The following is a 15,921-nucleotide window of genomic DNA, read 5'->3' as shown; positions in this document are numbered from 1 at the left end:
GGCAGGTTCCTTTTATTTAAATGTTTCCTCATTTTTATAAGGAAGGGGTGTTATATTTTGTTAAATGCTTTTTCTGTATCTATTGAAATAATCATGTGATTTCTCTTGGTTTTGTTCTTGATATGGTCAATTATGCTAATGGTTTCCTAATACTGAAACATCTCTGCATTCCTGATATAAAACCCAACTGATTGTGGTATATTATTCTTGTCATCAAATGTAATCTCATTGCCAGCATTTTGTTTTAAATTTGTGCATCAATTTTCTTTAAGAAGACTGGTCTATAGTTTTCTTTCTCTGGTTTATGTCTTCCTGGTCTATGTATCAATACCATATTTGTTTCATAAAAATAGTTTGGAAGGATTCTCTCCTGCCCTATTTTTAAAAATTGTTTATGCAATATTGAAGTTATTTGTTCTTTGAATGTTTGGTAAGATTCACTTATGAATCCATCTGGCCCTGGGTCCTTCTTCTTGGAGAGTTCTATAATGATTTTTTTCAATTTCTTTTTCTGTCATGGGGTTAAGTATTCTATTTAGATATTTCTGAAAAATTAACACTCGTATAATCTCCCCATCAACTCCTAACTATATAACAGTTTATCTATCAAACAGAATCAATATGGCAACAATGTGATGTGGTAGCCAGAAATGCTGAGTGTCTTGAGCTTCATGAAGACAGGGATAGAAATGTGAACAATAGGTATAGTGAATGTAGCTGGCCTTAGTCAGTCCCCATCTGGGATATTATGTTCCATTCTAGGAACCACAGTTTATGAAGACTATAATAATCAGAAGTGTCCAAAAAAGAAGACAACCAGGCTGGAGAAGGACCTTGAGTTCATGTCATAAAAGAACTGATTAAAAGACCTTTGAATGTATAGTCCTAAGAAGAAAAATTTTAGAAGACATGGTAGCTTTTTTTCCAGTGAGTGAGAGTCTGTCATGTATAAAAGATATTAGACCTTCTTCTTTGTCTTCATCTTCATCTTCACCTTCCTCCTCCTCCTCCACCCCTTGAGGTTAGAATCAGAAGAATGGTAGAATGGGCGGTAGGAGCAAAGAGACAGATTTAGGCTTGATACAAGAAAAATAATTTGATTAATCTCAAAGTGGAATGGGCTACCTTAGGAGTAATATAATGCCTTCACTCAGAGTGGAGTGGACTACCTTAGGAATAGTGCAGTGCCTTAACTCAAGATCTTCAAATCAAGGTTGAATGACTGATGCAGAGTGAAATAAGCAGAATCAGGAAAACATTGTGCACAGTAACAACAATATTGTGGAATGATTAACTGTGATAGGCTTAAATATTCTCACCAATACAATGATCTAGGTCAGTTCTGGACTTATGGCAAAGAAAGCTATCCACCTCCAGAGAAAAAAGTGGTGCAGCCAGAATGTAGATCAAAGCATAAAATTTTTCACCTTAGTTTATTTGGGGTTTTATTTGGAAGGTTGGGTTTTATATAATTATTCTCTTTAAAATGAATAATATAGAAATATGTTTTGCATGATAATACATGTATAACCCATATTGAACTGCTTGACAGCTCCAGGAAGAGGGAGAGAAGAATGGCGAAACAATTTGTATCGTATATCTTTAGAAAATTTATGTAGAAATTTGTAAATTGTAATTACATATAATTGATAAAAATAAAATATCTTTATTAAACAGGAGAAAACTTTTTTAAATAAAAGGTAGAAAAAGCAAAAATAAAACCCTGGGAAAGAATCAGAGAGCAATTCCTGCATTGTATGAAATGGAAGCTGGAAGCTGGAGTGGTGATATCAATGGCTTGGGAAAATATGGTCCCCAGGGATTGGGAAACCTGCACCCAAACCCCATCAAGGATTCTCAACAGCCTTTGTGAGAGGGCTCTTTGAACATCCAGACCATTCCCTTTGCACATCTCTATGCCCCTCACCTTTTCTTCTCTTTCTCCATTCCAACCTTGAGAATGGGGATAAAGCCTTCCAGAACTTAGATAAGACATAACACAATTCCCGTCTTTTGCAAGAGGGCTTTCCTGGCCTTATTGTTGTTCAGTTGTGTCAAACTCTACATGACTTTATGGATTTGTTCATGGGATTGGCTTGTCAGAGATACTATAGTAGTTTGCTATTTACTTTTTACGTGTGTTCCCATTTTACAGATGAAGAACTAAGGCTAACTAAGGGGTTATGCAATTTGTCCGGGGTCACCCAAAACTAATAAGTGTCTGAGTCCAGATTTGAACTCATCTCTTCCTTACTCCAGGCCAGGTACTCTATCCATTGTACCACCTAGCTCTTCTTTTCCTGGCCTATCTCACTGCTAATGTCTTCTTTCTGAAATTACTTCTTTATTTACATTGTATGTATCTTGTATGTATAACATGATAGAGGTGACTTAAGGCTAGGGATACTTTCCTCTGAGTTTGCATTTAATAGAAACTCAAGGAAGCCCCATCCCAAACCTTTCTTCACTTTCCTCTTTAGGAGCAGAGGAACAAGCCACTTTCTTCATTATGGTGTTCTAGAGGACCAGGAGACCCAGAGAGAGTAAAAACTGATCTGACCTAGAAACTGGGTGTCCCTATTTCTTCACAACTCTCCTCTTACTTCCTCTTCCCTTCCCTCATGACTTTCCCAGCCCTGACATACCTCCCTCCCTTTTCAATACCTGTTCTCCCTATTTCTCCCCCCCCCCCATTTTTATGTCTCTCTTTTATATTCCATCATCTGTCTCTCCCTCTTGTCAGTCTTCTCCCATATGCCTCACCATTTACTTCTCTTTGGCTTCCTTCATGTCTCTCATCGTGTCAGTTTTATGCAGGGATGATTTTACCTCTGGCTTTCTGGAAGTGGTAGAGAGTACATATGACACACTTTTAAGTTTAATCCACATTATTGACATTTTCCCATCACTTTCTTAAGACTAGACAATAAACAAAACAATGAATAATTTTGTCTAGTTTGACAATTTCCAAGATATAAATGCTCACTCTGGAAATTTATCAATTGGCTCCAGCACAGCTAACTTTCCCTCCAGTTCCTCCCCACTATGTTCTCAATTTTTGTCTCTCTCTGCAGGATGGTGCCTGGATCTGAATGGCTTTCTCACCAGCTGGGCCTGGGCGGGCTGAAATCTGGAGTTCACTCGGTCATGATCTTGTTCTTCTTGGCACTTAGCACATGGATTCTGGCCCAGGTCCTATTCTTTCTCAACAGATACTACACCAACATCCAACAACTTAGATGCTTTCCCCAACCTCTCATTTGGAACTGGTTTTTTGGCCACCTGGGCCTGGTAAGTGGGGACAGTTGGGCCAAGAACGGGGCAGCTCAGTGAGTAGATAAACTAGAGAGCATAATAGACTGAGTATTTGAGGAAACTAAAGTGCTTAGAGACAGAAGCGACTAAGGAGCTTCAACTGAGCCTTATACTATCATCATAATCAGCAGCAGCAATAATTATTAACAGTGATAATAAAAGCAACTGGAGATTACATAGTGCTTTAAATTTTGCAAAGCAATTTACATACATTATTTCATTTGAGCCTCACATCTGCCATTTAAGCTAGATGCTATAGGATTGATCATCCTCATTTTACAGATGGGGAAACTGAGGCTCAGATCTAAGTAACTTGCCCATTGTCACACAGCTAGTCAGTGTCAGAGATTAGATTCTAATTCAGGTCTTGATGCTAACTATAGTCCACTACCCTATTCATTATGCCACACTCCCCCCATACCCCCTCTTCTGCCCTTCACCATCCTGGTCACCCTCTTGGACACTCTTCCACTTAGCAAGTTTTGCTGTTTTATCAGATGTGGTCTGATGGTCACAAGACATCTTCCGCAGGCCTAGATGCCATACCTCTCTTGATGCTGTCCAAGATCACATTCAATTTTTCAGGCCAGTGAATCATCCAACACATTGAGCCTGCTTTCCACTAAAATCCCCAGAACCTTTTTTTAGCCATCTCTCCCTCACCAGATATTTGTGAAGTTGATTTTTTTAATCCAAGTGAGTTTCTTTGTAAGGGATCCAATTTATTGGTTACCCAAAGGGTAATAGAGATTGGTATAGTGGGCCCAAGGAAACTGGAGCCTCCAAGCTCTAATACTTCATTTCTAGAAATCATAGGATTAGAGGTCTTTTCAGTGCTTATATTCTGTATTCTAAGACCAGGAGCTTCCTGAGACTGGGAGTTCTGTCATATCTTCTCTGGTCTTCCTCACAGCATGGCCACACAAGCCCAAAGGGTCAGTCACACACACAGTAAGTAGGTTAGAGGGAGAGAGGAAGGAAGGAAGGAAGGAAGGAAGGAAGGAAGGAAGGAAGGAAGGAAGGAAGGAAGGAAGGAAGGAAGGAAGGAAGGAAGGAAGGAAGGAAGGAAGGAAAGAAGGAAGTAAAGAAGGAAAGAAGGAAAGAAGGAAGAAAGGAAGGAAGGAAGGAAGGAAGGAAGGAAGGAAGGAAGGAAGGAAGGAAGGAAGGAAGGAAGGGAGGGAGGGAGGAAGGGAGGGAGGGAGGGAGGGAGGGAGGAAGATTGACTTATCAGATTTATGGATTACAGAGGTATTGATGAGTAAACAAGAGATGGAGAGCAAAGAAGTCAGGTAAAAAAGAAACAAACATATGTATTCCAATATTTATAGCAGCTTTCTTTGTGTTGTCAAAGAAATGGGGATGTCCATCAACTGGGCAATGACTGAACAAATTGTGGCATATGATTTTGTGATGGAATACTACTGTACTATAAAAAATGATGAGCAGGCTAATTTTTTTTAAACTTGGAAAGACCTACATGAAATAATGAAGAATGTGATGAGCAGAGCCAAGAGAACATTATATATAGCTACAGAAGTACTATTTGAAGAATAACTTATAAATGTCCACCTCCAGAGAATGAACTGAAAGATACTCTTTATAAATATATATCTTTTTGATAGGTGATATTTTTTAAGGTGCCAAAGGAGAATTCATAATGATTTCATTAATAAGATGCCTCCACAGTTCTCAGAGGGAGAAATTAAAGCTCTATTGTCATATAAAAAATTCTCTAAATAACTATTAATTAACTCAAATTAAAACGCCTCTGAAATACCACCTCACACCTACCAGACTAACATGACCAAAAAGGAAAATGATAAATGTTGGAGGAGATGTGGGAAAATTGAGACACTAATACACTGTTGGTAGAACTGTGAACTGATACAATCACTCTGGAGAGCAATATGGAACCATGCTCAAAGGGCCATAAAACTATGCACACTTTGACCCAGAAATATAATTATTGGGTCTATATCCCAAAGAGATCAGAGATCAGAGGAAAGGATCTACCTGTACAAAAATATTTTAGCAACTTTTTTGTAGTGGCAAAGAATTGGAAACTGAGGGGTTGCCCATCACTTAAGAAATGGAACTGAATTTTCCAGATAAATCTGGAAAGGCTTATATGAACTAATACAAAATGAAGTAAGCAGAAACATGAAAACAATGTATGCAGTAACAGAAATATTATACCGTGATCAACTGTGAAAGATTAAACTATTACCAGCAAAGTAAGTTTCCAAGAAATCCACAAGGAACCCATGATGAAAAATGCTACTCACAGCCAAAGAAGTAACTGTTAGTCAGATCACAGACCAAATTATTGCATCATTTACTTTATTTGCTTCATGTGACAAGGAAATCACTTTAAAAGACTGATATATATTAATTTAAGGTCACCAAGGAATTCAGCTATGTAATTCCTAAATGAAAACTCAAGTCAGCAGTCAACCTTTTATAGAGTTTAATTACAAACAGGAGGAAGAAAGGAATTAGAGATAGAGAGAGAGAGAGGGAGAGAGAAAGGGGGAGAGAAGGGAATAGGGCTTAAATACCCCTTCTGTTTAGGCTGGGCCAAAAGGCCCAAGCCCTTAGATAGCTGAAGCAAAGAAAGGAGATCAGTCCCTATTACTCATGTGACCAAAATGGAGAAACAGTCTCAGGGGCCTCCACCTCCAGCTTCCTTCAGAGCCAACTCTCAAAGCACCACCTCTCAGACCAAAAACCCCTCCAACCAACCACACCTCAGTCCTCAGATCCCTCTATCTTTAAGGAAACCATCCAAGTTCCCTCCCCTCAGTTCTCACATCTACCAATCACTGTCCATGTCTTCCCTGTGCCAATGGTGGCTCTACCTTAACCCAGGACCGCCCAGAGGTCTGTGGCTTTGCACATGTCTGTTGAAGGTCATATTCTCAAATAATTAAATCTTGATCCTTTGCTGCAGCCCTTCCTAAATCCTGTTAGGACTGAGTGGGGTGGAAATTGTATTTTCCAAGACCTGGTTCTGTCATTCCAAGTATCTCTATAGTATCAATTCTAAAATCAATCATGACTCAAAGAAATTCCTGTTCTATGCTTAAGCATAGGTCAAAGCCCTTTCCATTGTTCAGCAAAAGGTTTCTGTCCTAAAGTAATCTTAAGAAGGGAGGAGGAGGAACCTCCCATGCCAATGGGGTTCACATTCCAATAGAGTTCCCACTATCAATAGGAAATTTTTCAAGTATGAAATTTCCCAATGGTGAAATTTCCAACATTTATAAGTCTAAGAAATTTTAAGGTTTACATTCATGAGCTTTTTTGGTATGTGTGATACATGTCTTTAGCCATGGCATAAGAAATATGGAACTCTGTATTGTGAAAATACTGGTATAACCTGTATATCAGACTATTTATTGCCTCAGGGAAGGGGGAAGGGAGGGAGGGAGAAAATCTAAATCCCAAAATGTCAAGAAAATTGTCAAAAATTATTTCTACATATAACTGGAAAAATAAATAAATAAAAATTAAAAGGTGCCTCCAGAAAAAGCACACACTTCTAATTTCTTTGAGATTCCTCTTCAGCCTTTCCCATGATGGAAGGAAGAAGGAGATTCATTGGTGGTTCTTTACAGGTACATTGGAAATGGTGATTCTTATTTTTGTTTTGTTTTTAGATGGACTTCACAGAGGAAAGTTTAATTCGTATTATGGAGTATGTGACTACTTTCAGGGAGGTCTTTCTCATGTGGATGGGCCCCTTCAGACCAGTGATTGTACTATGCCACTCTGACTACATCCGGCCTCTTACTTCTGCATCAGGTATGGAAATTCCTCAGGTCGAGTTTATTTTAGCAACATCTATCCCAGCATACCCCCTCAAGTATAAAGGATTCCCCCATAGGGCCTTCTTCAGTGATCCAGGCCTTCTCAATCATCTAAACCTGTTCTAGTCCTCTAAACTATAACCCCCTCACCCTCATTCTACCAAGTGACCTGGCCTTCCAGGCTCAGAAGCTCCATTTCCAATATCCAGTTTTCCTTTCCTTTCTGAGGTTCAACAAACCAATTAAACATAACTATTTACTAAGTATCTTATGTGGGCATCTCTATTTCTATATGTGTCCCTTTAACTCTGACCATCACTGTTTTTCTCTTTCTCACTCCCCACTTTTTTCCTTCCTTTCCATTATTCTTTGACCTGCCTTCCTTCATCAATTTCCCCAAGGTCTTCTTGATTCTTCTTCCTTACTTTTTCCTTTACTCATCTTCCATCTTTCTTTTCTGTCTCATATTCCCAACTTTCCTAACACTGAATGACCACTAAGTTCCCCCTCGATGTGGCTATTGTGAGAATTTAACACAAGCCTGAACCCCTTATCTTTCTTGGTACCTAAGATCAGCCTTAGATTTTAAAGGGGAAAGTTTCACATTGAATTTGAAAATAGCCCATTCTCCAAGGTTGTCATTCAATCTTACCCTACAATTGAATTTAGAACAAGGCCTGGAGCTTATCTGTATAAGACAGACTCGTGTGTACTCTGGGAGGATGCCAGAAGCCTTGTGACTCTCTGAGCCCCAGACAATGCTTGCCTTTTGTCCTGTGTGACTCTTGGCATCTGGAAGACCTGCCTCTGATCCAGACTAGGGACAGAGTTTGCCAAATCAGAGGGAATCAGAAAAGTAGCATCACAAATAGCTTAAAAGAGATTTGGGTAAAGGAGGTCACTCTTTGGTGTTTGTAGAGACAGCTCCAGAGTTCAGTAGAGCTTTAGTAATCAGCCACATGTGGTGAGAGGTCTTTTCTTTCTCTGACCTGCTCCTTTAATTTATTTAATAAATAATTATAAATTAAGATACAGTCTCCAGAGAATTTTAATCTTAACACTAGGCTGAGAAAAGTGAAGGTGGAAGAGAGAGAGGAAGGAGCACTTTCCTCTCTTGGAAATTAGTTTGGGGCTGTTTCCAATGTGACTTTCTCCCTTGGTCTGGGGGAAAAAAAGATGCTAAATGCTACTTCCTAGCCATATCCACTATAGCAGGAAATTTGTTGTGCATATTTAAGGTGTATAGAGTTAAAGGAGAATGGTAGGAGGTAGAAACCTGATGCTTGGGAGGAGATAAATCTCTGTTCCCAGCCGGAGTAATAGTGATAGAGGAGGGAGGTAACAGAAAAAGGTCCCTAAGGACAGTAGAGAAAGAATAGGGAATGGAATGATTCCTTGGGGTAAAGTTCATTGACCTGTGGGCAGAGACCTATAAACTAGGCCAGACATTGAGGGCTTATCCTTCTGGGGAGATGAAGTTCGAACCTGAGGGATGTATGGTGTTGGTCAGAACTTCTGTTGCAGAGATGTAGGGCTCCATCTTGCTTTATATCTTCCTGTGTGCTACAGTAAATAGCACTGGACATAAAGCCAAAAGCCCACAAGTCTCCTTTTCCTTATCTGTAAAATAAAGGAATTAAACTAAATAACTTCAAACTCTAACACTCTGTAACCCTCCAGTGGTTTCAGTTGAGGGATACTAGGAGATATCAATCAATTTAAAAGTTTTTTAAACCCTTACTTTCTGTCTTAGAATCAATACTATGTATTGGCTCCAAGGCAGAAGAGTGGTAAGGGATAGGCAATGGGGGTTAAGTGACTTGCCCAGGGTCACACAGCTAGGAAGTATCTGAGCTAGGAAGTATAAGATTTGAACCCAAGACCTCCCATCTCCAGGTCTGTCTCTCCAAACACTGTGCCACCTACCTGCCCCTATGAGCTCTTTAATAAGACTGTGGGACAACAGAGAAGAGAGAAAATATTGGTACATTCAATTGGGTCTCCTTCCTGTCTGTGCTGTTATTATTTCTAGCACCACCATCCCATTATTTTGCTTGTATCTGGGACATGTCATTTCTACAGTTATGTCTGAGGTTATTCAGTGCCATGTATGATGTCAGGTTAAATCAAGTCAATAAGTACTTATTAAGAGCTGCTTGTATAGTCTGAGAGCATGCCCAGAGTGCTTCCGGACAGTGATTGAGCATTGCCAGAACCATGTTTGAAGTCATATCTGGGCTAGATTAATTCAACATCTTGACCAAGGCCACATATGAACTGTAACTAAGATTATATATAAGGTTGTATTCAGAATGTTTGTCTAAGACTATGTCCAAGATTTGTCTATAGAGTATTTGGCCAATGTTTGGATGGAAGCATCTGAGCTAGAGGCAGTATTTGGAATGACTTCTAGGAAGCCACATTTGGGGTCATATATAAGGGTGTGTCTAGACCATGTCCTGGGAATGTCTGAACTATGTGTGAAGAGGAAGTGCCTGAGTCTGAATCAGATCTGGAGAGTATCTTGGCCAAGTCTGGAGCCATGTTTTAGTAGAGCATTTGAACCATATGATACTTGTATCATGAGAGTAGCTGGACCAAATATGCAAGTGTCCGAGGCATGTCTTATAAAGAAGAGGTTCTGAGACACATCTGGCAGAGAGGTGACCATGTTTGTTACTGGGAGTATTTGGTACCTTACCTGAGATGGAGATCCCAACCATATATCTGTGAAGGACCTGGAGCTGTATCCAGATGGTGTTATCCTAGAGCACACCTAACAAACAGCACAACATAGTATAATGGAATAAACCTTCCATTTGGAGGCAAACGAACTTGGTTCAGTTCCCTATTCTATAAAGTAGAGTGTCTAGGCTCAGGTCTAGAGGAGTATCTGGATCACATATGGAAATGTCTAAGCCATGTGGGGCCTGGGTCTGGGCCATGCTTTAGGGAGTGGAATGTCTGAGCCATTTCTTAGTGGCTTATCTGGGTCATGCCTAAGTGAGGTGTGTGCTCTCTGGAGGGTATCTGAGCAATGTCTAAGTTGATGCTGCCCATTGTCAAGGATATCTGATCCATGCCTATGGAAGAAGGGTTCTGATTCATATATGACTTGTGCCTGGACTATGAGATTTTGGATTTATGATCAGGGTTTGCTATGTCCTGGACTTACATATGTGTATGGTTGGAATCTGAGCTATATCTTCAACATGTTTAGGGCAATGTCTGGATGGTCCCTAGATATATGACTGGAAACCATGTCTGGGCTATGCCTAAGGAATGTGGAGCCATGTCTGAGTTGTTTCATGATGACCCATGCCTAGGACATAGACAGGGGTCAGCTGATCCAAAGTGCTTTGGGTCATTCCCAGGGTCTTCTTTGGGTTGAATCCATCCAGTCCGTCATAGTATATCTGATTGTTTTCCTACTTTCACTTTTCCTGCTCCTGTTCCATATCCTGCTCCTGTTCCACCTCCTACCTCATTCTTTCCTCCAATCTACTCTCTTACTCTCTGCTATCCTCTTATCTTTGTCCCATTAGTGCCAGAGTTTGGAGGGTGTTTGTTTTGGTGTTGAGTGGTAGCAAAGGACCTCCCGGCATGAAACATTGGGACCCCATCCTAAGACCAAGGTTCTCTGATTTTACCTCCCTCTGAATGGCATTTCTTATGATATATTCTTCACCCATCTCCTCATTATAAAGAGATAAGGATATAGATTAAAGCTAGATATAGATATATATACATATGCATGTATATACTTACAGAAATGTAGATAGATAGATAGATAGATAGATAGATAGATAGATAGATAGATAGATAGATAGATAGATAGAAAATAGACAGATGGATGGAGAGATAGATTCACTCCCTTTAAAGAATTTATCTCTTTCAACAGCTCATATTGCACCCAAGGATAACTTTATCTATGGATTCTTGAAGCCCTGGTTGGGTAAGTAATGAGTGTGGTCAGTAATAACACCAGGAATCAGAGATACAGCCTTTGGAAAAAACACTCAAGTTGCCCTTGGTCCAAGAGCCTTGGAAGCCTGGGAGTTAAGTGTTTGTAGACAGGGAAATGGAGACCTGGTAGGCTAGTGTATGGGGAATTAAGGCTCAAGGGCTAGGCATTATGAGTGAGGGACTAGGGACTAAATAAATGATTCAGATTGGGGGCAGGTGAATGCTATTCGATCAGGGGCTCTATGTAGGAGTCTGAGTTGGGGCTCAGGGTAGAAAAGGAATTGAGCATCTAGACCAGGACTTCTTCCATCTCCTTTTCCTCCAGGGGATGGACTGTTGCTGAGTGGAGGAGACAAATGGAGTCGGCACCGACGCTTGCTGACCCCAGCTTTTCACTTTGACATCCTCAAACCCTATGTGAAGATCTTCAACCAGTGTGCAGATATCATGCATGTGAGACTGGAGGGATCATGAGTGGGTTGGGGAAGGAATGTCAACCACAGCCAGAGCCTACTTGGTGTGCCTACCTTCCTAAACCAACCTGAGTTAAAATAGGTATGATGGTAGACACAGAAGAGTTGTAACTTGGACAAGAAGATAAGGGCTTTGCTCAAGGACAACAAACTTAGAAGATATTTCATATGGAAACTACAGTGATTTAGTCCTATAGAAACAACAAAAACTTGGAATCCAGTAAGCAAAAACAGTCATTTGAAATTTTAAAACTACCATTTGGCAGCAAGGGTGAGTTCCTTCTCTGCTTCTCGATTACCTAAATCCCCATCAATCTGAGCAATAATCTCATACGTGGTTTCTGTTTCCTTCCCTGCTGAGGGTACAGTTACTGCCACATGCCTCAAGCATGGTTGATAATAGTTGACCAGGCACAGAAATGTCTAGTTTTGGTTCTGGGACATCACACCATCCACTCTTTCATACCAGAGGGTAGCCAAATGGGGTTTTAGCAGAGTCCATTGTCACCATCATCTATGAACCTCCTGTAGCACTTTTTACATGATAAATCCGCTTTCAATCCCCAATACATCATTAAGGACATAGAGTGAATAAGGGACTGAGCAGGAGCAAGACTTCAGTTGCTAACTCCTAGTTCAGACGCTCAACATCCCCATGGCATATTCTTATATTCTCAGAGTGACGCAAAGCCCCACTGTATTCTCCATGATAGAAGTTTCTCTCTTCCCCTCCTGTTTGTCTGGTGGAACTGGGATTATCAAATCAGATCCCAGAAGACCAGCCCCATACTTTCTCTCTCTTGCGCAGGAGAAGTGGAAGCGTCTGTGTGCTGAGGAAAGCACCCAGCTGGACGTGTTTGATCATGTCAGTCTCATGACCCTGGACACCTTGCAGAAATGCATCTTCAGTCATAATAGCAACTGTCAAGAGTGAGTGCCTTTCTAGGTCTTATCTGTGGGGTCTCGGGAACTAGAGATGATATAGTCTCAGTGAACAGGGAAAGAAAGAACTCCAGGGAGGAAGTGCAATAAATGAAATAATCAGAAAGCAGAGGCAGCTCAGGACTAAACTTGTAACTGCTGTCTCCATAGAAGATGGATTACTCCTGACTTAAATGTTCCAATTCCTTTCTCCTCCCTTCCTCAGAAAGGAACATACTACCTTTAACAATATCCCCAGATCAATATTTTTAAGAGAGGACACTAGAAAACCTTTCAATATTGACTGTTTACAAGTCAGGCAACTCCAATACTGGCAGAACACAAAATGGATATTTAATTGTGGTGTCAATGTGCATTATTGAAGTCCCCAATGACATCTTGAATTCGTGCTTTCTTTTTTATTTAATTTTTTTTGTTTATTAGTTTTTTAAATTACATTTTGAAAATTAAATCCAATATCTAGAGTCTTACCTTATATTCCTTCTGAAGCTACGATATATAATTTTGAGATTGATAAACTTAACTGCACCCATCTGTGATCAAACCACAAGGCTGAAGCAAAAATCCAACCTTCAAAATGACACATGACTGAAAATCAAAGTAATAAAGGTATCACAGTATTGGTTCCACAGGGTGGAAAATATTGGGATGATCTGATACAGAACTGTCTCATGCATACCAGGCAGAATACAGAAAAGGGGAAGATGTCCATTCACATAAGAGATGTTCAATAAGTATTTGCTGAATAAGCAAATAAATAATTTTTTTGAAAGACATTTCAGATCAATCCTCGGAGTTCTTGAGTAATCAGGGTTGCTCAAACACGTATACAGCTCTTCAAATCCAAGGAGGAAAATGGGTTCAACAGAATAGATATGATTCACAGCCCTGTGAATTCTGAAATCCCTTTACATTGCTACTGAGTACAAATTCTTAGTTTTATTCAGATATTGAGAGTAGGAGCTCAAATAAACCCACCTCTTCACCAATTTTTCCACCTACTGGAGTTTTCATCCCCTTTCAATACTCGCCTTATCCTTCCCTTCAAATTCTTCTTCCTGTTTCTTTTCCTTGAATTCTATTTATCTGGCATCCTAACAAGATTACTGGGTAACTTGAAAGAAAAACTAGATTGTGAAGTAGGACTGTTGACTGGGGAAGGGTAATAGAAGGAAATACAGGCCAGAAGACAGCTGGCAATATGATATGATTTGACAAAATTGACTGCAGTATTCTAATCACCTTAACTACTCTATTTTAAATGGCATCATGCCATCAGGTAACAGCTTCATTCAGCTGAGTATAGTTGTGGTAGAGGACATGTGGAATATGTATTTTGTTTAATGCCCCACACCAGATACAGTGCTTGTCTGCAGAAAACAGGAATTCTAATCCTGGGATTCTAAGAGATAGATAGGTGTGAAAAGGGAGGACATTCTATGCATAGGGGAAGACTATGTAAATATATGGGAGTAGGGGATGGAATGTCATGTGATGGGCAATTTGGCTGGAATGGAGTATTTGTGAAGAGCAGTAATAAGTGGAGAAAGATAGGCTGGAGCCAAATTTTGAAGGGATTCAAAACCGAACAGGAAAGTCTGTATTTTATCCTAAAGATACCATATATTATTCTGAGGCTTCTTAAGTAAGGAAGCAACCTGGTCAGACATGAATTTTAGGACTATCAACTTGGCAGCTATGTAGAAAATTTACTGAAGTGGGGAGAAGAGTGGATGTGGAGTGATCAATTAGTAGCTTATTGGTGGTCTAGGGAAATAAAGTAAGTAAGGTATAAACCAGAGTGGGTGTAGAGTAGGGTGAAGGGACAGGTGTGAGAGAGATTCAGGAGATATAATTGACAAGACTTGGAAAATGATGGGGAATGAGAGTTGTACAACAGTATGGAATTGAGGATGACTCTGAGTTGGAAAATCTGAAAGGATGTTGGTACCCTCAATGGGAGCAGAGAAGTTAGGAGGATGATAGAGTTTAAAATAAAGGATGAGGAACATTTTGTGTTACATTGAACTTGAGATACATATGGCATCCACTTGGTAGTATAGTAATAAAGTTTAGGAGAGATTATATATATCATACAAATATCATTGAAGCACTGAACCCATAATCTGATGACATCACCAAGATAAAGAGAGAAAAGGGACTCAGAACACGGTCTTGGAATACACAAACACATAGGGGGTAGAGCAAGGATATTGATTCAAAAAAAGACTAAGAATTAGCTGTCAGATACATATAGAAAAGAATGAAGGCAAAGTAGGGTCATGGAAAACTTGGAGAGGAGAGAATATCCAAGAGGAACATTTGTTCAACAGTACTTGTGAAATTTGTCAGAGGAGGTAAGATGCATGAAAATTGAGTGGAAAAGTCAGACAGCAGAGTTTAAAGTGAAAGGGGAGGTAAAGACACGGAGATAAGTACTACAAATGGCTTTTTCTGGGAGTTTTTCTGTGAAAGGTTAGAAAAATATAGAACAATAACTTAATTGATTTGGTCATGTTGGGTGACAATTTTTAAAGAAAGAAGACTTCTGCACATTTGTAGGCAAAAGAAGTCTTTGGATACAAACAGATCAAAGACAAGAGACAGAGAGAGAGAGAGAGAGAGAGAGAGAGAGAGAGAGAGAGAGAGAGAGAGAGAGAGAGAGAGAGAGATTGGTTAAATGCCTCAGCACAATCTTTTAAAAATAATTTTTAAAAGTTTCAAACTTTTTCATATCTTTGTATTAATCTCCAAGTCATATCTCTTGACTTTTTAAAATACATACTCGTACATGTAATTATAAGTATTGTAATTGTGTGTTGTTGTTCAATTGTTTCAGTCATGTCTGATTCTTTATGACCCCATCTAGAATTTTCTTGGCAAAGGCGGTTTGCCATATCCTTTTTCAGTTCATTTTGGTAAACAATGTTAAGTGACTTGCCCAGGGTCACACGGTTTGTGCTGAAGCTAGATTTGAATTCAGGTCTTCTTGACTCCAGGCTCAGTATTCTAGTCACTGTGCCACCTAGATGCCAAAAATAACAGTATATCTGATGAAATTACATATATGTATATATACATATATATATATATAATTACAAATGCTAGTTTTTAAATTGTCCTGCTTGTCAATGCTTCTTTCTGAACTTCCTTCTGTTATTTCCTTAGCATTTTGAAAAATATTTCAAAGATTCTTTTTTTGCATCACCATTGATAATCTCCATCTCTTCCCCTCCCCCTCCCCAAATTTATAATCAGGAGAAAAAAAAACTAAGTAACAAGTAAACTTTTATTCTAACACCTCTCTCTCTCTCAGGAGGTAGATGAGTAACAAATATAATCACATAGGTACCTTTGGAATCAGTCATCATTTTGATCATGATTCTTAAGTCTTTGAATGTTGGGGTGTTTTTAAT

At 39.5% G+C, this 15,921-nt stretch overlaps 2 protein-coding genes across 5 annotated transcripts in view; one reads left to right on the top strand and one right to left on the bottom strand.

The window, feature by feature from the left end:
* LOC100013358 (olfactory receptor 7D4) overlaps positions 1 to 15,921 on the bottom strand; it is a 298,110-nt gene that overhangs the window by 164,559 nt on the left and 117,630 nt on the right. The window lies entirely within an intron of this gene.
* Positions 1 to 15,921, top strand: part of LOC100011399 (cytochrome P450 4F11-like) — a 34,486-nt gene that overhangs the window by 10,656 nt on the left and 7,909 nt on the right. For 3 of the 4 annotated variants that reach the window (XM_007489670.3, XM_007489671.3, XM_007489672.2), the window contains exons 2-6: positions 3,075 to 3,291; positions 6,975 to 7,119; positions 11,026 to 11,079; positions 11,416 to 11,543; positions 12,372 to 12,493. In XM_007489670.3, coding sequence (XP_007489732.1) covers positions 3,076 to 3,291; positions 6,975 to 7,119; positions 11,026 to 11,079; positions 11,416 to 11,543; positions 12,372 to 12,493 — 665 coding nt within the window. In that variant the 5' untranslated portion in view covers position 3,075. Of the gene's footprint in view, positions 1 to 2,155; positions 2,265 to 3,074; positions 3,292 to 6,974; positions 7,120 to 11,025; positions 11,080 to 11,415; positions 11,544 to 12,371; positions 12,494 to 15,921 lie in introns of all 4 variants that reach the window. The other variant, XM_056822359.1, reaches the window with a different exon arrangement.

This window comes from Monodelphis domestica, chromosome 3, assembly GCF_027887165.1.
Source record: "Monodelphis domestica isolate mMonDom1 chromosome 3, mMonDom1.pri, whole genome shotgun sequence".
NCBI lineage: Eukaryota > Metazoa > Chordata > Mammalia > Didelphimorphia > Didelphidae > Monodelphis > Monodelphis domestica.
Note: the sequence above shows the minus strand (reverse complement) of the source record. Positions and strands in the feature narration are given on the sequence as shown.